Below are 25,402 nucleotides of genomic sequence, written 5' to 3'. Positions count from 1 at the left end.
ACTCTTCAGTTAGGAATATACATGCATTTTTACAGCTGTGTTTCACCTACAGGAAACTCGGTCCAACCCGCAGCTCAGTCCAAGACCTGTGTCATTTCCTAGACGTCAAGCAGCACAAAAGCACACTGTAAGAATGTACAACAATGTACCCATAATTTGGACCGCTTTTATTATTTCTCTCTGCAGGATGTCCTGTTAAATCGTTTTGCACTAGGCTTGAGCTTGTAAGTAAAGAAATCCCTTTAGTGTAAGTAATTACAATGTATCTATGACTATTACAACAATAGTAATGCAGATTACTTTCAATAGGAACTGTATTTAAGCACTTTAATTACTATAGCTGAAACTGTACAGACTAGAGCATTCTTACAAAGTAAAACATACATGGGAGTGTATTATGAATACATTTGCTAATACCATATTGTGTTTTTCCATTAATCTTTATATGTAGAAATCTAAAAATAAACTGTCAAACTGCTAAGCATAGTCTCTTTCTATTTTCCTAAAAAAAAAAGCTTCTTAACTCTGTTGCTGTGCAAAATAAGACTTCTGCCCTAGGATGCAGTTGTACGCGTGTATGTGTGCTAGTACTAACTGTCCCACTGGGACATACATAACAGTCTTACAAAAGCATTGGATAACACCTAGGGGGTGTTGGCCGAATCGAGTGGGAAGGATGAAAGCCGATTGGCAGGATGGCAAAAAGAGGTGGACCCAGTGCTAGCATTTACGTCATGTCACAGACGCAGTCATTGCACGTCAATGACTATGATGTCACGTCTTCTGCTACATTTACCTCACTCCCTACAGCAGAGGTGGAGTCAAAATCTGCAACCACCGCAAAAACCAAAATAAGATCTGACGTGATGGCAAATACGCATTCTTACTCTGATAGCTGTGCATTCCTCTCCTCCTCCCTCTCTCTCACACACACACACACACACACACAGTGCCGTAGGGAATGATTATTCTGACATCTGAATCACAAACCAACAGAGCGGCAAATTGCCACCAGCCCTCCGAATGGCTGCATTAACAGTGGTTTCATTCAGCATGTTCTGCTACATAACCTCAGTGAAAGAAACTTGCACAATTAGCTGCACAATCTAAAATTGTAGACGGTCTGCATGGATACAACACAGCAAGCCATTTGCAATTGGCTGACATTTCAGAGCAGTAACCAATAAGAGAGTTTCCGCCTGAGCTATTCTGTTTGTACAATGAAATAGTCATGCGGAACATCAGGGAAAAAAAGTGGCAGCCTTAAAGCAAGTGCTGCTGGGTTTCAAGCATCCTCTGTGCTCTGAAAAAACGATTTCTGTGGAAGATATTCTCGCTGTTTACTTGATTGTACAGTAAAGGTCAAAATTAGACAACCTACAATTTTCTATACTTCGAGGTCATCGCTTAGTCATGTTTAAAGTTTCCTAACAGGGGTGAAGGAGCAGTTTTTAAAGCCTATTTCCATGAGTTTCAAAATTAATACCGTACAGAAAAAAATAAATAAGTAAAATAAAAATAACACTATACAATACTTCTCTGTTATTAGTGTGAATCTGGCACTTGGTGATAATTATCTTGCAAACCTTATTTAACTGGCAGATTATTTTAACAGTTTTCACTCACTTTTCAAGATGTTAAGCCTTTTTTAAAGTGACTGAAACTTTCCGAAAGCAGGTTGTCCAGATGAAGGCCAAAGGGACGACATTTCAGCCACATCAAAAGAATGTCATCGTTTTTAAATCGGTGTTTCCAGATTATGGCATCTTTCCAATGTCATTAACTCGGTCAAGTCCAACAAAAAGGCTGGTCGTCTACCAAAGACAACTGCACGAGAGGACAGGATAATATGGAGAATCTCAATGGAACCTCAGTCAGGGCAACACTGCAACTGGAATTGTTCAACAGTTCAGGGTAAGGATTGGCATATTGTCTTAATATTTGGGAAAATTTGGAGTTTGGACCAGACATCTCATCAGCAAAAATAATTAAAAGCCCGGATTAACGTTTAATCAAAAGGCCAGATTAAACACAGAAATCTACATCTTATTTAGTCCATCACTGAGTCTATTTATACTTATGCAAATGTGTCTAAATCAGCATTTATTCAATTATTTCCACTAATATTAATGAACAATATGCAAATGTTTGGTAACTTAAAAAAAAAATGGTCCATTAGTTAATGTATTTACTAGCATGAACATACAATTAGTAATACATATATTACAGTATTCAACTTTATTAACATTAATGTTATTCAAGTTAAATAATGTTCGTTCATTTTAGCTCACTTTTCTCACCAATAATCTATGTGCAATACAGTTTGAAAAGTATTATGTTCTTTTTTATTAGCTATATGAGACTTACTGTTTATTAAAGAAGTACTTCTGATTGGATTTGCATTATAAACCTTAAATAAAAGTTTAAACGTGCTATTTACTATACTCTCTAAAAAATGCATATTTTTAAATACAATTCTTTGCAGAAATAGCCTTTTTAAGGGCACTTTATAGCTCTGAAAGTGTTCACTAGAGTGTTTGAAAGCCACATCAATCAGCTGATCCATCAGATAGACTTGGCTTCCATTTATGTTGCTCCGTGGAGAATCAATAATCATTTCAGACAATCACAGACATTTAAGTTGATGAGTGTGAAAACAATGGTCACCCTGTCAATTATTATCTCATTGGCTGCAGCACGTTGCTGTACCTGACATCATGTGATTTCGAGTCAGCCGACCGGCCAAGATATTTGGCATGCTATATGTTTTTTTTGTCAGCGAGCCTCTTTGATGAGTCGTTGAGTAGTTTACACTTAAGTATTGCTGATAGCAGATCACCCGCTGATTTTCTTTCGTATCACAGCCAGACTTGTCGGCGAGCTCCTTAACCCGCAAATCGTGCTAAATTTCCTGTAGTGTGTACTAGGCATAAGGTAGGATGCTGTTCTGACACCAGTTCACGCAAAAAAGTAAATGACGTAATTAATTACCCACCCTCTTGTTGTTCCAATCCCATCACACCTTCATTCATCTTCAGAAAACAAATGAAGATATTTTAGATGAAACCCAAGAGCTCTCTCATCCTCCATAGACAGTAATGGTCTTGAGATGTTCAAAAATGAAACCCAAAATATTGTCAAAACATCTCATGCGATTTTCTTTGGCACAACTATAATCATACAAATGTCCAAAAACACTTATGTACCAAAGAAACTTGTTAAAAGTATTTGTGTACCTATGTCTCCCATGTCAGGTCAGGGTGCACTTTCACTACGGGCAATTGACCTTATTGTTCAATGCGGAAGTGCGCTCGTTTTTGCGATTGTTTTAGAACTTCCGTTTCAGTTGCCTATGGGAGAAATGACTAGAAATAATAAACGGCAGAAAACGGTTAAACTACTTACTCTACAAACAAGTGTTTGCATTACAGTACAGACAAAGTAGAATAATATAATAAGAAAATATCAGTTTGCAACACCAAGCAGCAAAACGAGCTGTTTTTAACGTTTAAAAATGAATGGAAGTGAATGAAACCGGAAGTTTCGAGCCAAAATGATTCAAATGGCTGCGCCCACTCGTACGCGGAGAATAAGGTGAATACTGCGCTTCTTTTCTAGATTTCTCTGGACCATTGTTGTTTTTGGAGGATGAGAGAGCTCTCGGATTTCATCTAAAATATCTCAATTTCTGTTCCGAAGATGTACAAAAGTCTCAGGGGATTGGAAAAAGAGGCGAGTAATCAATAATGTCTGTTTCTTTTTTGAGTGAACTAATTCTTTAATCCATTTTGGACTGAGGAAATACATCGTGGAACCTATTAAATGTTTTTAAAGTAGTCAAAAAAGGTGAGAAGTGAACGGTCAGAGTTTTGCTTTTTTATTTAAAACAAGGGCCTGTACACTTTTAACTACATTGGGACATCAGTAACCTTAATATATTTTAGCATGGTATTTCCCATAAATTCCTTCAGATTTTTATTACTGAAAAATGCTGTTCAAAACAGTCTCTAATTTTGATCTCCACTGTATATTTCTGGTATAAATGGTCAGCAAACACATGAATTCAATACAAAGTTGAATATTGTTCATTATGGATTTTATTTTTTTGGAGGCAAAACAATGAATATATGTACTTTTTTTTGTTGTTGTTTTTTTACAGTATAGGAGGATCAGTTTCTACAGTTTAATAATGTAAACAATCTCAGAAGAGAAATGTGTTCAGTTTAAAAGGAAGCCATCATCTTTTTTTTTAAAACTATTTACATGAATTAAAATATAATTTATGACATCAAATAATTTCCACTATATAGATTTGATCTAGGAAACTAGATTTTAACAATTTAAAAATACTGAAATGCATTTGTCTCCACATTCTCATGATGTATGAAAATCACACGATACAGAGAGAAAAAAAAAAGAAAGAAAATAAAACCAACACCATTTCAAGACATCCAAACTAAGTGGCATATAAATAAAAAAACAACAACAACTCAAAACCAATATATGTAAAAATATAAAATCTTACTATCAGTATTTACCAAAAAACTACGTTAAAAAAAGGAAAATCAAAGCGAATTTGATAGTCATTAGATGTAAATACTCAAAAAACGAAATCATAAACAAGTCAATGAAGAAAACAATGTATGCCCTTTGACTCAGATTTTGTTTCCACAAAAGACAAGGTCTTAAAGCAGCAAAACAATGCGACATAGATGTGCGATTCATTAACTGATGCTCTGGCACCGTAATGACACAGATGCTAGATCCGCTTCTTGATAAAAAAAAGGATCCAATGTTTAGCACAGACGATATAAACTTTCCCAGAATCTGATTCGAGCAGAAAACTCTCTTCAATCTTGCAAGAGCTTGTACTTTGTTAACAACAAACTTCAGGGCTGTATATGTAGTGAAATAGAAGTGACATTTTGTATGAACTAAAATAAAAAAGGAAGAAATCACATGCGCCCTTTTACTCATTCTCTCTCTCACGCACTCGTACGCGCAGGATCAAGCCAAACAATCATGACATTCGTGAAATGGATTTGATGTGATACCACACGCTTCTCCAGTATCCAAACATCAAATGTACTTTTTGGTCAACTTGTCTAGCGATTGCTAAAATGAGGGCTGGAAAAATGTATTGCATTGAAGAAGGTTCCCTTTGGAAGTATTTTTTTATTATTATTATTATTATTTTTAATTTGGATCTGTACATTCTAGATTGACAGTGCTGAAATGTATTGAAGTGTTCTGAAACACTGAATAAAATGATCTATAACAAATTATATCATCTATATATTTATCTACACAAACACACAAATATATATGTATATATATATAATCATATATATATGTATATACCTTTTATAATATGGCTGTATTGAAAAAAGTTTACTCACTTCAGTAAAGAAAACACATTGGATTGTAAAGGAGATCAGATAGGATTGATAGCTTTGTTTTCCCCCTAGGGTTTAAGGCTCTCCTTGTGAGATTGGGCTGTCTGTGTATTTTCCTAATGAAAGTCAGCGGTTTTAACCGTCGACCTTCTGTTTTTCGAACCATCTGAGCTGTCTACAACACCATACAGTACAGGATCCAATTTCCCCTAAAACGACCAGTCTCTTCAGTGAGAAAGGCTCACTTTGATCTCTTAAGCGGTATTGCATCTCAATTGCATAAAACGAAAAACACATTAAAGTCATTAAAAAGAACCATTTCTAAAGAGACACTTCATATATATATATATATAACTGTGTTTGACTTATGAAGCCATTTCAACGAAAGTTCCCTTCTGGATTTCCCTGTATTGCTTAACGCTGCATCATGGGGTTCACCAACAAACCAATCAGATCCACCCTTTAAACCACACGTTACCACGTCGCTGTACAGCACATAACCATACATCTCATGTTTACACAAGACACAGTGCTATATACACATTATATACGTCTCTCTCTCTCTATATATATGTATATATATATATATATATAATCATGTAAACCAGCACATCTCTTGCTTGTTTAGTAGTATACATACTAAGCACAAACACTCATTCAGTTTGTTTTCTCAAGATCTTAACGGGCAAATTGGTCAGTGTTCAGAGTCCGTGTCAAGGTAACAGCTCGGTACCGTAAAAGGGAAACGTCCTGATAGGGTACTTTAACACTGAATAAGGCGTTCTGTACTTAGTGTGCGCTCTAATAAAAGTCGAAAGAGATTTCAGTCATGTAAACATTCAGGTTAGGGGTGCGTGTTTCTGGATAAAGGGGAGGGTAAAGAGAAACCCGGCGGCCATCTCTAAACCATACATGCGCACACTCTCGCTCACAACTGCACTAGATCCACAGGGAGACCCTGTAGAATAAAAGCAACGGGTCCCAGCGTATAATAACAATAATAATAAGGGACGGACCCATCCCTAGACCCCGTAAAAGACACAGACGACACGCAGTTATACACTGGTACATGTTTAGACTTCAAAAAACACACACACAAAAGACAAATAGAGCAGTAGCCACAAGGTAAGAGCTAGAAAAAACCCGCAGATCTTCCCCCCCGTCAGAAAGGAGAGAGTAAAAAAAAGTGTTTGAGCTTAGAGAGAGAGAAAGAGGATGAGAGAGTGACATGTAAACAAAGTAGAGACGCGACCACGTCTCTAATGAGATTGAGCTCTGGAAAGATCTTCCTCCTAGTTTACCGCCACCCTTCTCTCAACCGCCGATAGGAGTGCTTCAGTGCGGGACCACCTGGAGGTGTGTGAGGGCAAAGCTACTGGAGGAGTCCAACCACATGACTGTGCTTTCAAGTCAAAACCAACTGGCTGAGAAGTAAGGTGCGGTCACAGTAGTGGGAATTTTGGCGAGATTTCAATCATTGCGTACTGACTTTCTGTTGGAAAGTGCGGTGAATTCACAGGACTAAATTAAGCTGGAATCAAATTTGAGTATAGAAATATTCTTCAAGCAAAATCAACAAACTTGTGACACTTTAGAACGAAACAAGGCTTATTTTGAATATTATTTTAAAACGGCTTGATTAAACAAGTCAAGCTACCGTTGGTCCTGGGCGATGGGACTATGAAGGTGTGCTTTGGGGCAACAAAATCTGTGCGGAACATTGGTCGATAATTGAATAACTAATGTTTTTTGTAATTTATAGTTCAAAACTATTTTATAATTAATAATTTAATGGTTTGAAGTGTTTTTTTTAGTGTGAAGCATCTTGGCAATGCTAACCCTGCTTGAATTACCAATGGATTGGGCCAATGACACAAAAAAGGGAATTAAATCTATGTAGGGCAAGGGTAAAATTACAAAACAAACTCATTTGAGCAAAATTAAGCCAAAATGATGTATGTTTTATGAGTTTTAGGCAGTTTGCTAAAGTGAACTTTCCTGAAGACACTTTGAACTAGCATTGGATCAATATGTTCAATAAATGGCTATGTTCTGGGGCTCCGCCTCCTTTGGCATGGATTTTGGTAAGTGTTTATTATGTTAATGGCAGGAAAATGTAGCACCAATTAACATTAAAGTTGCTTTAAGAAATGTCATTTACTTTATGGGGAGGTTTACAACAGTAAATCATTTTTACACCTAAATGAATAACAGAAAAGAACTATTGGTGTAAATATATCAGGACTTTGTTTTTCCTTCTGAACAATTAGAATGAAAATGACAGAAATTTCACCAAGTAACTGTAAATATGACTGCACCATTACAACTGATTGACATATTCTACCAGTTTTGAAGTTTGATGATTATTTGACATTGGATTGGGTTGCTTTTTGTCCTTCCAAAAAGACAGAAGCAGATAAGTTAAAGGTGAAATGTGTTTTTTCTGCACCACAAATTGGCCCAAAAAATCAGTGCCACATACTCTCATAACTAGCTTTGTCTGGTTGCCCAAACAAACAGAGCAATGGTCAAATAAATAATTTCAACCCTTGTCACCCCAATTTAAGCTGGAATAAGGAATTAAAACATTACAACTTCCACTTCAAAGTAGCACAGTCTGGGTTGGACTCGTTTGTGTCTGACAACCCAGCAGCTAAAGCCCCTTCAACATACCAAGAGGAAGGCAGAAGCCAGACCAAAGAAGCACTACCTCGTTTGAGTGCATAGATGAAATTAAGGAAGCACTAAAATTACAAAAAGACTACTTTTTTTCTTGACTTTTTGATTTGTAAACTCTACCTTGTAGGATTTTTTTTGTTTGTTGTTTTTCTTTTAAATCCACTTTTCATGGCGACACACACACGCACACACAGAGTTGAACATCCACATAGTTTCGCTAATACAAAGCAGTTATTGTTTAAATATCTGTACGACAAAATGGTGAAAGCACCTTGCGGGTCTATGAAGAGTGACAAAGGGGTACAAATAATAAAAAATAAAGTAGAACACACACACGTCACAACAACCAATGGAAAAGAGTGCGGTTTGCTACGAAGCCCGAGCCGCTCGCAACGTCATGAATGGCATCAAACACACAAGAAAAGCAGCACTTGTGTCCGGTGTCTCAGAGCTGTTCATTTGTAATCCTCCTGCCCCCCAAATGTCCTCCGATCCTCAGTTAGAAGTGACAAGGTCTATATATATATATATCTTTTTTATTCCAATGTTCAAAATGTAAACATGAAGAAGTGCCTTGGTTGAGGTGCTGAGGCGAGTCCCGGACGGGGCGTGAAACTGGAGGCGTGGTAAGGCGAGTCAGCGATGCAGGCTCCTCTGGGCTTCTTTCAGCAGAGCATCAAAGTCCAGTGCATCATACTTGCTCTTCACTGGACCTGGACCTGCCTCATCTGAACACACACACACAGACATGCTTAGATTGAAGCTATACAAGAAATCAAATAGCAGATTATAAAAGAATTATTAGGATTACTGATGGCTATAACTGCATATAAATTCATGCTATTAAATTCATACATTCATTTTCTTTTCAGCTTAGTCCCTTTATTAATCAGGGGTCGCCACAGTGGGATGAACCACCAACTTATCCAGCATCCAGCATATGTATTACGCAGCTGATGCCTTTCCAGCCACAACCCAACACCGGGAAACACCCATAAACTCTTGCCTTCACACACATACAGTACACTACGGCCAATTTGGCTTGTTCAATTCACCTGTAGCGCATGTCTTTGGACTGTGGGGGAAACCGGAGCACCCAGAGAAAATGTTATTCAATTATTACTTCAATTCAGCATTATACTATTATAATTATGTCATATAAATTAAATAAGTAAACATAGAAACACCATAACGTGTAGAGACAGTATAGTAAAATAATATTTAAATACAATTTCAAATATATCATATATTTCAATAATACATTTCTATACACACACACACATGCAAAAAAAGATATTTGTTTTATTCGTTTTGTTTTTTGTCACTGAAAAATAAAAGCATTTTCTATGTGTTAATAGTTTCTGCATCTTTTTTATTAGTTTATTATTTATATCTTTTTAAAGTGCTTTGATATTTTCAATAAGCGTTTAGTTTGACATTTGCTCCTTGTTTTAGTCATTTTTTTGCTCTTTATTTTTAAGTAAGTAATTTAAGTTTGATTTCTAAGATGTATATTTAAGATCTTTTAGATCAGATTTGTTTATTTTTATTTATGACAACTATTTTAATCAGTTAATGAATAACAACACTGCTTAATAACATGGTTATTACTAATTCAAAATTTTACCCAAAGTATCTTACTATATAATTCAGAACTGTATGTCACGTTTTGTTGTTACTGTATGGAAACATTTCACACACACACACTTAAGCCCTGCTCACACTGTGAGATTTTAGCCATCATTTTGTCATCTGAGACAAATTTGGAAAGTGCTAAAAGATTGCTGAAATCCTGGGCTAAAATCTGTAATCTTTGATCGTTGGTTTGACATGTTCACAGACAGCCGTTTAATGCCCGTTGCGATCAGATTATTCCTCCGATGAAGTTCTGGCAGTGTTTTTCAGACACTTTCCTGCATCCAAGAACCAATAGGAGCGCAGAATCTGATGACGCAATCCATGTGACAATTCAAATGACCGCGGGGAAATGTCAAAACAGTTGTTTTCTTCCTGGTTTCATTATTGAGACATGCTGTGTGCAAAATTGCTGCTACAAATTGTTCACGTTTGCTGTGAGGAATCATTTCAGAACGCTGGATAGTTAAAGTGTCACGGGTGGATGACGTCAAACTCTGGGGGCGTTTTCTTTCGTGTTTGGCACGTTTTCATTGTTGTTCAGTCTGACTTTATGACAGCTGAGATCTTACAGTGTGACATGGGAACCATGTTCATGCATTCTGACATGCTACAGGATTATAAAAAACACAGGCACAGTGTGAGCCGGCCTTAAGGCCAATTTGGTTTATTCAATTCACCTATAGCGCATGTTTTTGGACTGTGGGGGAAAACGGAGCACCCGGGTGAATCCCACACAAATGCTGGGAGAACATGCAAACTCTACACAGAAATTTCTTTTTCTTGAAATTTCTTTCCAGCGACTTTCTTGCTTTGAGGTGACAGTGCTAACTGCTGAGCCACCGTGCCGTCCTGTTTATGCATTCAGTTTTTGTGTATCATATACTGAATTTACACAAAAAAAAAATGTATTCACTTGAAAATAAGTTTATTTGATGTTTAATTCATTTTTTATTTCTGTTGATCTAGGACAGAGGTGCCAAAAGTAGAGCCCACAGGCCAAAGTTGGCCCATGGTAACCTTTGGTTTGGCCCGCCATCCCATCTGAAAAGAGAGGGAGAATAATGGGGAGATTGCCTTTGACAGAGATTGTCATTTCGAATTTAATGTCTACCCAAAAATGAAATGTTTCATATAAATCCGACTTTAAAAATGTAAATTCTGTCACTTGACAGATAGAAGACAATGCACAAGACATCGGTCAGCAAATCAAAGCAAAGACATGAGCAGCTTGACTAGTGTATTCAGTATTGAGCTCCATTGTGATATAAATGGGATTGTTTTTGTTTTAACTATAAGTTGATCATCATTCAATCATTGAATCATCTCTCAATATGTTTTAAAGCAACTTTTTCTAGTTATTGTTAAATAATAAGCAAACAAATGAGCAAATTTTATGTAATACAGTTTGGTATATTTAACCTCGGCACACAGCCTACAATCAAGTTTGGTTTGGCCCTTTATAAGAAAAGGTTTGGGCACCCCTGATCTAGGATCACAAACCCAGTGGAACAAACACTGACATAGAAACCAGCCGCAGCCATTTATAAACATATTATTAGGTTCACCACTACTGTGGACAGCAGTTTTTTTGTTTGCATCCTATCTGTCATATGTAATATAATCTGACTCAGCACATTCGATTAGACAGTGAGTCTGGTATAAAATGAACAAATTATGAGGCGAGCAGCTTTTTCATTATCTTCGTCTGGAACTGACTTCACACATTGTTTAGACCATCGCCTTGATGTAATAGCAAAGCACTGCGGTGTACCGGCCTGAATATAATTAAAACTGCAGCCTGCTTCTTCAAGTGGGTCAACCAAGAATCAAAAAGTCTTTTTTTTCCTATTTAAATGCAAATGAAGTTGAATTAGGCCGTTTATTAGCTTAGAAAGGAGAAGACACTTTCCTCTGACTCAGAGCAGCAGACGTCTGATGCAAAGAGAAGATCAAAGACACGGAAAACTCTCTGTTCTCTTACCCAGATCTATGTAACGCTTTCTGCCAAACCGTCGACTGCCGTTTCCGCCACTCGGACCGAGCAAATCCCACCTGTGCCGTGAGGTCTGGCCGTTCTGAGTGTGCCTCAGTGTGATCACTCCACAACGTTCCCTACACAAACACATGGAAACATCAGGAGTCTGCTCTCCCACTCATCATCAAGTCAGGCAAGTAGACGGAAATGAAACCCACTCTTTTTTGATGACCACTTTACAATCCTCTGGACGGCCGAAGGCCTCAAAGCGCTTGCGCAGCATGGTCTGAGTCACACTGCTTGGAAGGTTGTGAATGTAGATCACTTGGCACTTGTTCTGAAAATGCACATGCAATATGATAAATATGTTTAACAGCACTTAAAAGAGACAAACAAATTGTTTGATTAGAGATGTGCTGTATACTGCTACTGGCAAAATAGTGGTACAAATGGTATATATTTCCAACGGTTCGATATCACAATTTTGCGCAATTGTATTGCTTCACAATCTGCAGCTGAAACCAGTAAAATTCACAACAGAACGATACGATATGACTCGAATGAACGTACTAGAAACTGGTAAATAAGGACAGTGCTAGAAGTGAAAACTGGCATTACTTTGAAAATGAAACAGATGGTAAAGGTGAACAACCTGACCTTATGCACCTGTGTGCAAGCATTGCTATTAATCATGTGTTGCTACAGGAAACACATCCAGTCTTGCAGTCTTTGCTTATTCTGATTTTTTCCCGTAAATTTAGTGCATTGTTCATCTTTCATGAATTAATATTAAGACAAGTGATCAATGCCAATATATATAAGATGTGATGTAAACATGAAAGCTCAAATGTGCATGTTACATGCTAGAACCTTAAGATGCTGCACTTGCATTTCAATCTATCAAATATTAATTGAATATGAATGAGGGAAGAGTTGTGCTATATTCATTTTTAGTATCAATAATATGAAGGAATAATATAATATAAGGATATGGCAATGGTTTTGCTGCGCATCAGGAATATGAAGCAGCCGAGAGAGATTTAATGTTTTTTTTTCCCCTTCAGCTATATAAATGAGATCTGAAAAAATTCTGAGAAAACACGAAAGACAAAAATAATATAATTTTGAGCTTCTTATGCATTTGCTTTGATTAGTAGTAAATAAAAGCTTATTAAATCAGAATTAAGGAGAGATGACAAACGCACTCACCTGTCAGTCTCTAAATTCACCAAAAATGTTCAATCTTGACTTAACGAAAAACACTGTACAGTGAAGTAAGCTTTGTTCTAATTTATTAGGTAAGCTGAACTAACAGTGATGCAGAAATGTTTTATATATTTTGAATGAATTATTGATGATAAATGAACTAATACATATGCTAACAATAATGTTTTAAACACATACCTAACATCATTTCATTCAAATGTAACACATTTTTGTTACACATATGTGAAAAACAAATGATCACCTAAGCTATCGATTTAGTATGGATACTGAGGTATTACATTCTCGTATTGTACCAAATCCAAAGTAATGGCATCAAGCCATCCCTAGTCGTGACAGAAAAAACAAAACATTTATCTTTGGGATTTTATAATGGGGGTTTTCAATGCTAAAATGACTAAAACTGGTTAGGAAAAACAACCTACCCCATCATTTTCCTGTCCACACTTTGACTTGCTCCTTTTTTCGTTTGCTCCATGACATGTCTCTGAGCTTTCATCGCTGAAAGGAGGAGGACAGGTTTGCGTTACAAAAAATGAATAATAAACGCAAAATGAAAGCCTTAATGATGAAGATCTTGTTAACATGATCCTGGTACTCTACTGTATTTAATTCGAAGACATATCAAATAATACTCGTATATCTCAGATGTAAATGTAAAAGTGTTCCGATGCTTGACATTTAAAAAAACAATAGCTGTGCTAACAGCATGCTAACAGGCAAAGGATAAATGATGCCATACTCATGCATGTGAGCTGCAGCTTAACATATTATTAAACATCCTTATTATCATTGCTGAACATGTCATGAATGAATTCATTAACAGTTATATGTATTGTCATATGCCAAGCTAGAAATAGAATTAAGAAATCTATAAATTATAAACATCTAACCATCATTAAGTGAGCTGTAATCATGTAATACACAGGGTCATGTAATACAAGGATCAGCAATCTGTTCAGCTTTTAAAAAAGTAAAATAATCTAAAGGATTACATTTTTATATTATTAGAAACTCCAGATGATATGTTGTTAGTTACTGTACAGCACTGATGGGGAGTACTTTTTGTGTGAACTATTCCTTTAAGGTGACAAAGCTGTAGACAGAAACTCATACTGCTAACTTTGACATTTTGGGCTTTTTTGTTTGTGTTTTTAGACCAGTATAATGAAAAAAAAACCCTCAAATATCATTATGTGCTTCTTTTGTTACACATCATCAATTTGCTTTTTCCCTCAAAAATATATTTTTCATCTGTTTGAGCCATAACCTCAGCATAGCGTACATGCACCAAACTTCAGTTTTATTCATATTTATATTCGGAAGGGTTTTATAAAGACATATTTTCATAAATAATTTAGCTGATAATATTTCATTCAACAAAAATTATGAAAAATATATTGTTTTCTGACTGTTTACAGTATTTAAAAAAATTATACCATTAAAAAAAACTGTAATATGTGGAAAAAAAGAACTTTTAACCTGACTGCAACCAATGTTCAGATCTTTGTGTGTTTTTGCTAGCTTTTTATATATTGTTTTCTTCTTCTTTGTCATTTTCTCTCCTATTAAATTATTACCTTTATTTTCTTACATATATATACACATTTCAAGGGTTTAGACTTAGCTGATGATTGATTCTATTGCATAATTGATTATATTGCAAGATTATAAAATCCTCGAGCCCGGGGCTCCCTTCCGTTTGCAAACTCAGAGTGGAGTTTCAGCTCAGGTAGGTCTCGAGAATTCAGAAAAAGAAGGAGGAGTAGGGGTGGAAGGGGGGATTCTTCAAGGCGAGCATAGCTGAAGTAAGAAACTCTGATTATTTATGGTGAGTTAGGAATCATCCGACTGGTGAATCAGGCATTAGCTAATGCAGGACCAGCTGTGATCAATCATAATCACATTCTCCTCTCGAAATTAGTTTAGAAATAAACTTCAGTTAATTAAAGTATGCCTCAACGGCAAATTTAAACATAACATTTTGCAAAAATTGTAATACAAAAAACCCCTGAAATTATTATTATAATTTTTTTAAATTCCCAGGTTCTGCTGATGGCATTTCCCGAATTTTCACTGCCAATCTTAAGCCAATTTTAATTATTTGTTTTGGTTCAATTTGGAATTTCTCCAACCATTGCAGAGCTGGGGGGATCAGAGGGAGCGCGCCAGCTTGGCCCCACCCTTAAATTCTTAATGCAATCGATCAGTTGGGGAAGTATATTAATAACTCGTTGCTGTTTTTGTACTTTAGTATTTACTCTATTAACCTGCAGTGTCTTGATAAGTTATTTTAGTCACCATATTTGTGTGTCATTATCCATGCATTTGGGCTTCACAACAAATGTCCTGTTTCACTTTTCAAAGTTATTTGTTAAAAACCTTATTGAGTAATGTTCAAATTTCTGAGTTGACCAAACTGCAGCTTATTTATATTGATTGGCAAACGCAGTACCTGAAGGAGAGTTTGCAGCTGGGGGAAGGCGGTGAACAGGACACTGGCGACTCGGCGTCTAGCTCTGGGGTTGGAGATCGGACAGGTGAGGGTTCACTGGTCTCCTCTGTACTGGGCAGCTCAACCAGAGAATCGACCTCAGTCCTTTGCTGGCAGTCTGTTAATACCCCCTCCTCCTCCTCATCCTCTTCCTCCATCTCTTCTTTCTCCACATCCATCTCCATTTCCTCCTCTTCATCTTTCTCTTTCACTTCCACGTGGCACTGAGAGCCATTTAGCATTGCTGTAGTCTTACGACTCTCTCCCAGCCCCATCAGGCAGTAATCATGGTCCCCATAAGCACGTTGGGTCCCACCCTTAGAGTCTACATCCCCCGTTTGACCCATGCGGCGCAGCTGGGCATACAGTTCTGTCTGTTCAGGGAGTTTGCGCATATGTGCCCGCGTCAGACATGAGCTTTTGTTGCTGAGATCCGCTTTTGCGTCGGGTTTGAAGAGCTCATCTTCCACTGGTTTATGGGGAGGTGTGGTGGGGGGAGTCAGGCCTGCAAAACACACACACACACACACATGCACGCTCATTAATCACTGCGACAGGCACAACCAAATGCACTGTAATATCACCCAGTATTCTGTTATTAGTCATGGTGTACAAGTGCTATGAAATGAACATAATTAATGACGCTTATGAAAGGAGTCATACATAATATTATGCTTGTGTAATATATAATAATGAAGGATTAACTTCAATCTGTTATTATTAGTGGCGGTTGCTAAGGCAATTATCTATATTGGTATTGCTCAAAAGCTTTTAAGCATTCATTATAATATGAAAACTGATATTTTAATGACAAATTCAAATTTGATCTATGTAATATATATATATATATATATATATATATATATATATATATATATATACATATATATATATATATATATAAATATATATATATATATATATATATATATATATATATATATATGTATATATATATATATATATATATATATATATATATATATATATATATATATATATATATATATAAAGGTTATTAATTAACAAATAATATAAATATTACATTAGGTGAACAGGACAGAAATTTAAATACAGCTATTCAGAAGCACAGGATATGCACTCTCTCATGAAATGGTAAGGTGTTGAGGTGTTGGTTAGAACAAAAACTCCTTTTAATGTGGAAAATATTCCTTATATCACGAGTTGTTGCTTTTATTTAGAACACGATTTAAATCAGCCTTTAGGCTCAATCATCAGACTCGCTCCTCTTGGTCCTCAATCTGGCAACTTGCGCTTGCGTTTGTTTTGAACCAAGAATGCAATACCCAGTTCAACCACTGGGTGTCAAACTTACATACTGCATCTTTAATATTATCAGTGTTGAAAAAAAATTGCTTGTTTTTTAGAATTCCTCAATTAAATAGAAGTTCAAAAGATCAGAATTTACCTGAAAAAAAAAATGTTCGGTAAGGATTTTATTTTGTAATTTTATGATACTCTTGTGTAGCAAGGATGCATTAAATTAAGCAAAATGAGAGTGAATTACAAAAGCTTTCTATTTCAGAAATAGTTTTCATTTTTTTTTCCGGCTTAGTCCCTTTATTAATCCTCCACAATGGAATGAACCGCCAGAAATAGTATTGAATTTTCTAAAAATGTACAGAAATCAGACCTTTCAATTCCAACTAAAATCTGAACATTTAAAAACAAATATATTCATCAATATATTCATCACACCAATAAACAACATTTTTAAATTGCATTGACAATTAATTTTACAACATTACTCTTTCCTTTTGTCTGTTTTTATAAGTGAAGGCCACAAACTTTTATTGCAGTAACAGGATGCAGTAACAGCAATAAGCCATTTACCAGTCAGCTTATTTAGACATTCACTAGCCTAATCTACACACGTCATTCGCGACAGTCTAAATCCTGTGCAAATACTGGCAAGCTATTAGCATGTGTGAGAACATATGAGGTGAATCAAGTGCTAATAGCTTACACAATGCCCCAAAAATGACACACTTATAAAAATACCACCGACTAAGTGCGTAATAATACCTGCTGTGCCACACAGTTCCATACAGAGAGTCTGCTCAAAGGGCTTGTTGGCGTACTGCATGTCTCTGATCAGGAAAACACAAAGAAGAAACAGCAGAATCCATTAAACTCTTACTCGGACAAGAAAAACAGGATACAGTTTCAACAACAAAATGCATCAGATTTACTGCTTCAGGGGGTTATATTTGTCCTCTAATGACATTTGAAGCAGGGTTTGATCGATCTGGGTCTCTTTGCTTCACAGCATATGTATAAGCTTGGAAAAACAAATACTTGATGGTGCATTATGGGATCTTTAGAGGTCCTTTTGGGTTTTTAAAAGCATTAAAAAATTACAGAATAGAAAAGTTAGGTAACACTTTATTTTGAAGGTCCAATTGAGTATTAGTAGACTGTCTGCTTAATATCTGTTGATACTGCCCCTTCAACAGACATTTAACTGACTATAAGGAACTTTGCAAGTACATGTCAACTTACACTAACCTTAACACTAACCCCAACCCCAACCTAACATTGGCTTGTTCAAATAAGCTTTTGTTATATGTGGATGATGCAGCAATAATTGGGTCTCATGAGACGAGGGAATTTATTGAAAACGAAATGAGTAAACAAATTGAGGAAGTCTCTGAATGGTTTTGCCTTAATAAATTGTCCTTAAATTTGGGTAAAACTGAATTTATTTTATTTGGTTAAGCTGCGAAACTAAGAAAATCTGTCGGGTCAGAGATAAAAGTAGGGGATCAAATTATTACTCCAAAACAGGAAGTGAAATATTTGGGTTGCATTTTATAGTAATTTGACAGGTGAAAAGATTGCTGTTATAGTCCATTCAAAAATTTGTTCTAAAATTAAGTTTTTAGCAAGACAGGCAGAGCTCCTAGATACCCAAGCTTTAAAAATTTTAGCGAGTGCATTAGTGCAGCCATACTTTGACTATGCTGCAGCTTTTTGGTACAGCGGTAGTTCTAAAAAAAATGAAAAATAAATTGCAGACGGCCCAAAATAAGTTGTGTAGAATTGTTATGAAAGTACCTCAACTGACACATTTAAATAATGAACATTATAGTCAAAGTAAATGTTCAAAAGTTGAGAATAGGGTCACATTTTTAAAATTAGTGATGGTTTTTAAGATTTTAAAGAAAATAGTCCTAAAATATTTTCTTAATTATTATGTTTTAGTTAGTGAGGTACATTGTCATTCTACAAGAGGGCCTAGCAGGGATATTTACCCATATATATTTAAGAGTGAATCAGGTAGAATTTCTTTTTTGTGTACTAGCTCTGCTGCTTGGATTGTTTTGATCACGATTTTTAAAGAGATTCAAATTGAGAGTGTTTTTAAAAGAGAGTATCTTAAAAAGTGGTTGTTTTACAGTTGAAGTTGAGGATTTTGTTGTGCTGAGTTGCTGAGCTGATGATGTTTGCACTCCATTTATGATTTGCTTGTTAATTTTTTAGGAATATCGAGGACCACAATGGAAATAAGGCTGTGGCTTTTTCTGTACTTTATCCTCAACAGTTTTTGAAATAATGTATGAATTGGTCTAACTGAACTTGTTTGTATATTTTGTTAGAATTGTCAAATAAAATCAATCAATCAATCAACCTAACAGTCTACTTATAATCTAACGAGAATTAGTTGGCATGTAGATGCAATTTAACTTAAATTCGACAAATGGACCATGAAAATAAAGGGCGACCAAAAGTTATTTCAAAATCAAAACCTTTTAAGTTAAAAACCAAACTCCATTTTCTTTTTCATCACATATGATTTTCTGTTTATGTGCAGCAACAAAATGCATCAGATTTACTGCTTCAGAGGTTTATATTTGTCCTTTAACGACATTTATAGCAGGGTTTGATTGATCTGGGTTGCTTTATCTGCACCGCGTCTGAGCTATGTATATGCATGGAACAACAAATGACTGTAATTGGTAGAAGGACCTCAGGCTATTTATAGTAATGCTTTACTTTGAGAGACGGCGTGTTTTGTTGTAAAATAGCAACTATACAAGCCTCCTCTAGGCAATTCTCAAGATGGACAAGAGTCTTAAACTTTTGGCCTGGAAGTGTTCCAGGGCTCTAGAATAGATTAAGAATGAATTGAACACGCACCCGTTGGATTTGGATGCCAGCGGCAGACAGAGGCAGGAGCGTTTCTCTGCAATCACAACAACAGACAGAGGCATTGTTAGAGATCTCAATAGCAGATGCTGTGAGCTCCTTAACTGGCTCTATGAAGATTGAAAACATGCTCGATGGTGCATTATAGATTCTTTAGAGCAGTGTTTAGCTTTTGGATTCTTAAAAGCAGCAGCAAATAGAAGCTTCTTCAAAGATTGTTGAACAATAGAAAGAAATGACAAGATTAAAAACTTTCAAGTCAAAATAAAAATGTGTATAACATACATTTTCGAAATGTTTATAATTATCTACACAGTATATAAATTTTGCTATACAAATAAAATTGTTTAAAAAGTTTAAGTTCTCTATCTATCTATCGATCTATCTATCTATCTATCTATCTATCTATCTATCTATCTATCTATCTATCTATCTATCTATCTATCTATCTATCTATCTATCTATCTATCTATCTATCTATCTATCTATCTATCTATCTATCTATCTATCTATCTATCTATCTATCTATCTATCTATCTATCTATCTATCTATCATATTATATTCACCATTTGCACTGCAAAAAATGCCTTTCCTAGAGGTTTTGTCATGATTCTGGTCAAAATTCTTAAATCAAGAAGCATCTTCAACACAGGTATAACTAGATATCGTCTTGTTTTCAGAAATAATAAGTCATTTAAGTCATAGTATATAAATTTTGCTATACAAATATAACTGTTTAAAAAATGTTAAAGTTTAAAACATTGCTGAATATTTCTGTTTACTCTATCTTTCACTATCCATCCATCCATCCATCCATCCAGCCATCCAAGCAAGAAGCATTTTCAAAACTGGTATAATAATATATAGTCTTGCTTTTAGAAATAAAACACTACTGGTCAAAAGTTTGGGGTCAGTAGGATTTTTAAATGTAAAAAAAAAGCGTCTTCTGCTCACCAAGGCTGCATTTATTTAATCAAAATACAGTAAAAAAAAAAAGTGATTTGTCATTGCACTATAACATAACTGTTGAAAACTAGTTTATAATTTAATTAATTTAATTAAATAATTTATTCCAGTGATTTTAAAGATGAATTTCAGCTTCATTATTCCAGTCTTCAGTCACATGATCCATCAGAAATCACTCTGAAATATTGATTTTAATTGTTGTTATTATTATTATTATTATAATTATTAATGGTAATAGTCTTTAAAGCAATAATGATTGGCGTAATAATTTCATTTGAAACTACATACAATAGATAATAAATAAATATTTAATAGATAAGTATTTAACAATTTTTACATTTAATAAATTCCGCCTTGATGAACAAAAGAATTAAAAATAAATAAATAAATAAAAAAAGCACGAAAAAAAAAAACTGACCCCAAACGTTTGACCGGTAGTGTAAGTCAAAATAAAGTGAGTTTTTACCTAAAACAAGCAAAATAATCTCCCAGTCGGGTAAGCATAATAATCTTGTTTTCAGATGGAAAAAAGCTGCTTATTCCAAGAATTTGTAGATATTTTGACTAAAAACAAGACAAAATCTCTAGGTAAGAGACATATTTTGCAGAGTGAGGAGGCAAACACCTCTACGTTCCATCTGAAATGAGCTTCATATGTGTATGTTCAGTTACTTCATTTAAAAGGAAGTAGAAATAACCTATTCATCGCCATAAAAAATTTAATTAAAATGACAAAACCTACACACAGGAACCTGAGAAAACTGGTCATCGTTTTAATAGAAAATTTCAACTGTCACATAATGGGTAAACTCCTCAGAAACGGATTGATTTTAAATAATTTAATAGATTTCGAGACAAAAAAAATAAGTCTGTAATGTGTCTGAACCTACTGCAGTATTGTTTTAATAGTAAACCTGTGTGTTCTTGCAGTCTTACCGTCACTGCAGCATGGGTTATTATGGGTCTCAGAAGGCTTGTAGGAGCTGCTCTTCTGGCTGCTTTCAGTGTCAGTGGGAGGATGTTTGACCGTAATCTCCTCTTCGCTGCATTGCTCCGTCCGGCCACAGCTAACACGAACCCTCTTAGCAAACCGGCTAGGAAAAGAAGCCAGTCGACGTGAGCGCCTGACAGAAAACGACCCTTCCTCTGGCTCCGGGCTTTTAGGCCTCTTTGCGGCCTTTTGCCAACTCTCACAGTCTGAGTCTTTAGGTTCAGCTTTGGGCTGCCGTGGAGGAGAAGAAGAAACGTCAACAGTGGGCCGAATGGCAGCTCCTCTGCTGTGAATATAAGGAGGGCTGTGCATCCTATAAGGCTTGCTAACATCAAACGAGCTGACGGCCTCTAAAAGCTCCTTAAGCAGTGAATGAGCCTTGATTTCCCTACGGCGACAGAACGGCACCCTGGGCCTGGTCTGAGAAGTAGGTTTCTGAGAGGTCGGAGGGGGTCGAGGGACCTGTGAGTGCTCAGGTTTGGCTTTCCGTGCTAACGCCTCGCGCTCTTTGCGATCCCAGCTAGCCTGTTTGCGTACGGGCAGGCAGTACGTGTGCATGTATTTGATGAGCTCGACTACAGAGTGCAGTTCTTTTTCGGAGGAGAATTGAGGCTTTGCTGGCTCGATGCAAACTACGCTTTCCCCCTCGCTGCTGGATGACTCTTCTTCCTCTTCTTCTTCTGACTCGCTGTCCTCTTCCTCTTCTTCTTCCTCAGTGTCGGCTGATGGTGTGTCCTCGTTGTCCCGTGCAGTAGTGAGGTGACGGTGGAGTTCAGTGCAAAGACGACCGCTGGGCCTCACTGGCCGTGGCTTACGCTCCTGTGTGCTTGATTTGTCCTTCTGTGGAAAGAGAAGATTTCATTGGTTTGATGGTACATATAACAGATTTACATAATAAAAAAGTAAAAAAAAAAAAGGTTTATGATTATATTGTAGTTAATAGATGTTGTTAGTCAGTGTTATAGTTAGACTCAAGTAGTTTAGCGATTTTCTAAAACGCCATTATTTACAGCAGTAATATAAAGGACAAAACATGTCACTAAAGAGCCCCTATTATGAGTTTTTGAAAATGAGCTTCCATGCAGTGTGTAACACTGTTGAATCTTTAATGAAATAGTCGACTCAAAGTCGAACAAGTGAATCGAGTTGGGTTAAGATGTTTGCCTGAACGCACTGACGTCAACGCGGTACATCACCGAATATGCAGTACCACATCCTGTAATTTCCTCCCATTTTTCTGATGATTGATACCATAACCTATGCTGAACCACGGGATTCGTTGGTCATTCGCTATTGAAGGAGCAGCAGAGAGTATTAAGTATAGGACTTTGTCAGACTTTGAAAGACACTTTGTCAGTAACTATTACAGTTCATATGAACTAGTTTCTTCTTCCTCTGGATCATAACGTGTAAGTGTAATTAAATTGTTGCCTCGATTTGTGTAGTTTGCAAAATAAGTGTTTAATTGTGTGTTGTAACTTGTAATTGTTCCGCGCAGCTTGTAAACACTCGTATATTATTGATCAGTGCTTTTAATGTAGCTCTCAGGTTAAATCTGTATGGGGCTAGTCTCATATCGCGTCCAAAACCACGTTAAAAACACGACGCGTGCTTCTTTCTTTACTGATTTAAATTGCATTTCTGAACTGGCGATCCTCTGCCGTTTGTATTTGCTCTGGCCACCATCAGCTGTTCCTACACATGCGGTGTGGTCAATTTTCAATACAGTTCAGCTTTTGCTACTATATGTATTAATACTGAATGTGTGTCGTAGTTATTACTTGGGTTATGGCTAAGAATAGAGTATATGCTGGTGTTTAACCGAATTGCTTTATTGCATTCCTGCATTGTGCTCTCACACTCTCTGATACTCCATAGCCGTGGTGGGCTTTTTTCTCTGTCTCGCACTGAACCCAGTCGATCAATCACAACAGACTGGGTCATCAGAACAATCAGCACAAATTAGCCTCACGCAAAGGAGGAGTTTGGGAGCAAATGAATGGCTGAACGAATCATATAGGAGTCATTGGGATAATTAGGTAAAAATAAATGCATGTTATAAGACAATGAAAGTATTTTTTGACCTTGCATGGATATCAGCCTGTTGTTGGAGACCCCCAAAATCAAAATATGACCTTTTATAATGCAAAATAGGGGCTCTTTAAAATACATATAAATAAATATTTATAACTGTATGTACCGTTTGAAACTCTAGAGACTGCAAGTATGATATTTAATTCAGTAAAGAAAATGCATTAAAATAATCAAGAGCCAATTATAAAAAATGTTTTTAATGCTACAAACTATTCTGTTTTTGAATAAAAGCAGCCTTTTAAAACTTTCTATCCACCTTATTTTTTTACAATGTGTCATTTAAATGCAGTGGGACTTACAGTCTCATTCACTTCCATTCATTTTTTGCTTGTTATGCTGATTGATGTTGCAAAAATACAATTTTCTTACCACAATATTTAAATTTTAATTTATTGCTATAGAAATACTGCTTTGTAGTGAAAGCATTTGTCAGACTCAAATGGAATCAAATAAAAGGCTAACACATTCAAAGAAAAGAGCAAACTTCCTCATTGCAAAATAAGATAGATTTATCAAAGAATGAACAGCAGCTCTAAAGGATTTCTTAAGACTTTTGTGACAATGAAGATGATAAAAATTGTCCAATAAAATTCAGCTTTGATGACACCAATAAATTACCTTTTAAAATATATTTGACTGTAATACATTTAATTTTATTAAACAAACATATTTTTACAATTTTTACTTTTTAACTGTATTTTTGATCAAATAACTGCAAATAACTGCAAAAATATTTTAATTCTTTGTAATTTGCATTATTTAATGGCGTGATGTTTTTAAGGTCTTAAACTGAGAAAGAGTTAACTAAGACTTTTTTTATTATAACCCTGTAATACTAAGAATAAAATCAGCTCAAAGCAGATCTATTAGGATTTGATACTGTTTATGGCTATTATAAAATTAAATAATCTCATCTAATCCACAATGAAAGTTCTAGCACTATGATGACAGAAGTAACAAATATAAGCTCTTTAAAACTATTCTGGTGATGAGCATTTGCTTTTGGCGTTCACCCTGAATGTAGCCAGCCATCTTTTGTAACCCCCTTATGAAATGACCAAGCATGTGGACCACGCGGGCAGCTGAAACCCCTGGAGTCTATTTCAGAGTGTACTTTGCTCTAAGGTTACTGTGACAAATGTGCTAAGGTTGGTTGTGAGATACTCTCCTGGTATCTGAGGAACTACTGCTTGTTCTTTGAAGTAATCTCTAACTCAGTGAACATTGCCCTTTAGGCTGGGTAGAGGCTGTGGCTTTGGCATGACAGATGGCTGCACTCAACTCTAATGCGTCGACAGTCTTAGCCGTGGCGCGATGTGCCAAAGCGCGGGGAGTGAATGAGGAACCACAGGCTTCACAGGCTTTAGAACTTTGAAGCGCAAATCCTCGGTGTGGCTTCTAAAGGCTGGCATAAGCTAATTAGGCATTAGCATTGCAGTGGGAATACGCTGCGGTGTAAACGGTAGTAAATGGTATACAATGGAAAGTCTTCTTTGCCCTCTTGAATCCTGTTTTGAGTTTAAAGCACCCCTCCACTTTTTCTTTTGCAAATTTTACAACTCCCTGAGACTTAAACAGTTTAGTTTTACCTTTTTTAATTCATTCAGCTGATCTCTGGGTCTGGTGGGAGCACTTTTAGCTTAGCTTAGCATACATCTTTGAAAATGATAAGACCATTTGAAACTCGCTCAATTTTTTAAAAAAAAGTTCAGATAATTTTCCTATTAAAGCGTGACTCTTCTATAGTTACATCATGTACTAAGTTGCTATATGA

General features: G+C 36.0%; 3 protein-coding genes across 3 annotated transcripts in view; 1 reads left to right on the top strand and 2 right to left on the bottom strand.

Annotated features, from left to right (window-relative positions):
- Positions 1–406, top strand: part of pde6a (phosphodiesterase 6A, cGMP-specific, rod, alpha) — a 31,412-nt gene extending 31,006 nt beyond the window's left edge. Inside the window, exon 22 of the mRNA XM_056471983.1 lies at positions 53–406. Coding sequence (XP_056327958.1) covers positions 53–102 — 50 coding nt within the window. The 3' untranslated portion in view covers positions 103–406. The remainder of the gene's footprint in view (positions 1–52) is intronic.
- The window catches only part of arhgef37 (Rho guanine nucleotide exchange factor (GEF) 37), a 284,253-nt gene that overhangs the window by 106,945 nt on the left and 151,906 nt on the right, over positions 1–25,402 (bottom strand). The gene's annotated exons all lie outside the window — the stretch shown is intronic.
- The window catches only part of ppargc1b (peroxisome proliferator-activated receptor gamma, coactivator 1 beta), a 67,283-nt gene continuing 45,738 nt past the window's right edge, over positions 3,858–25,402 (bottom strand). The window contains exons 5-12 of the mRNA XM_056471984.1: positions 21,480–22,374; positions 19,568–19,613; positions 17,453–17,517; positions 15,368–15,911; positions 13,338–13,413; positions 11,907–12,025; positions 11,695–11,825; positions 3,858–8,803 (exon numbers count right to left, since the gene is read on the bottom strand). Coding sequence (XP_056327959.1) covers positions 8,712–8,803; positions 11,695–11,825; positions 11,907–12,025; positions 13,338–13,413; positions 15,368–15,911; positions 17,453–17,517; positions 19,568–19,613; positions 21,480–22,374 — 1,968 coding nt within the window. The 3' untranslated portion in view covers positions 3,858–8,711. The remainder of the gene's footprint in view (positions 8,804–11,694; positions 11,826–11,906; positions 12,026–13,337; positions 13,414–15,367; positions 15,912–17,452; positions 17,518–19,567; positions 19,614–21,479; positions 22,375–25,402) is intronic.

Source organism: Danio aesculapii, chromosome 14, assembly GCF_903798145.1.
Source record: "Danio aesculapii chromosome 14, fDanAes4.1, whole genome shotgun sequence".
Lineage (NCBI taxonomy): Eukaryota > Metazoa > Chordata > Actinopteri > Cypriniformes > Danionidae > Danio > Danio aesculapii.
Note: the sequence above shows the minus strand (reverse complement) of the source record. Positions and strands in the feature narration are given on the sequence as shown.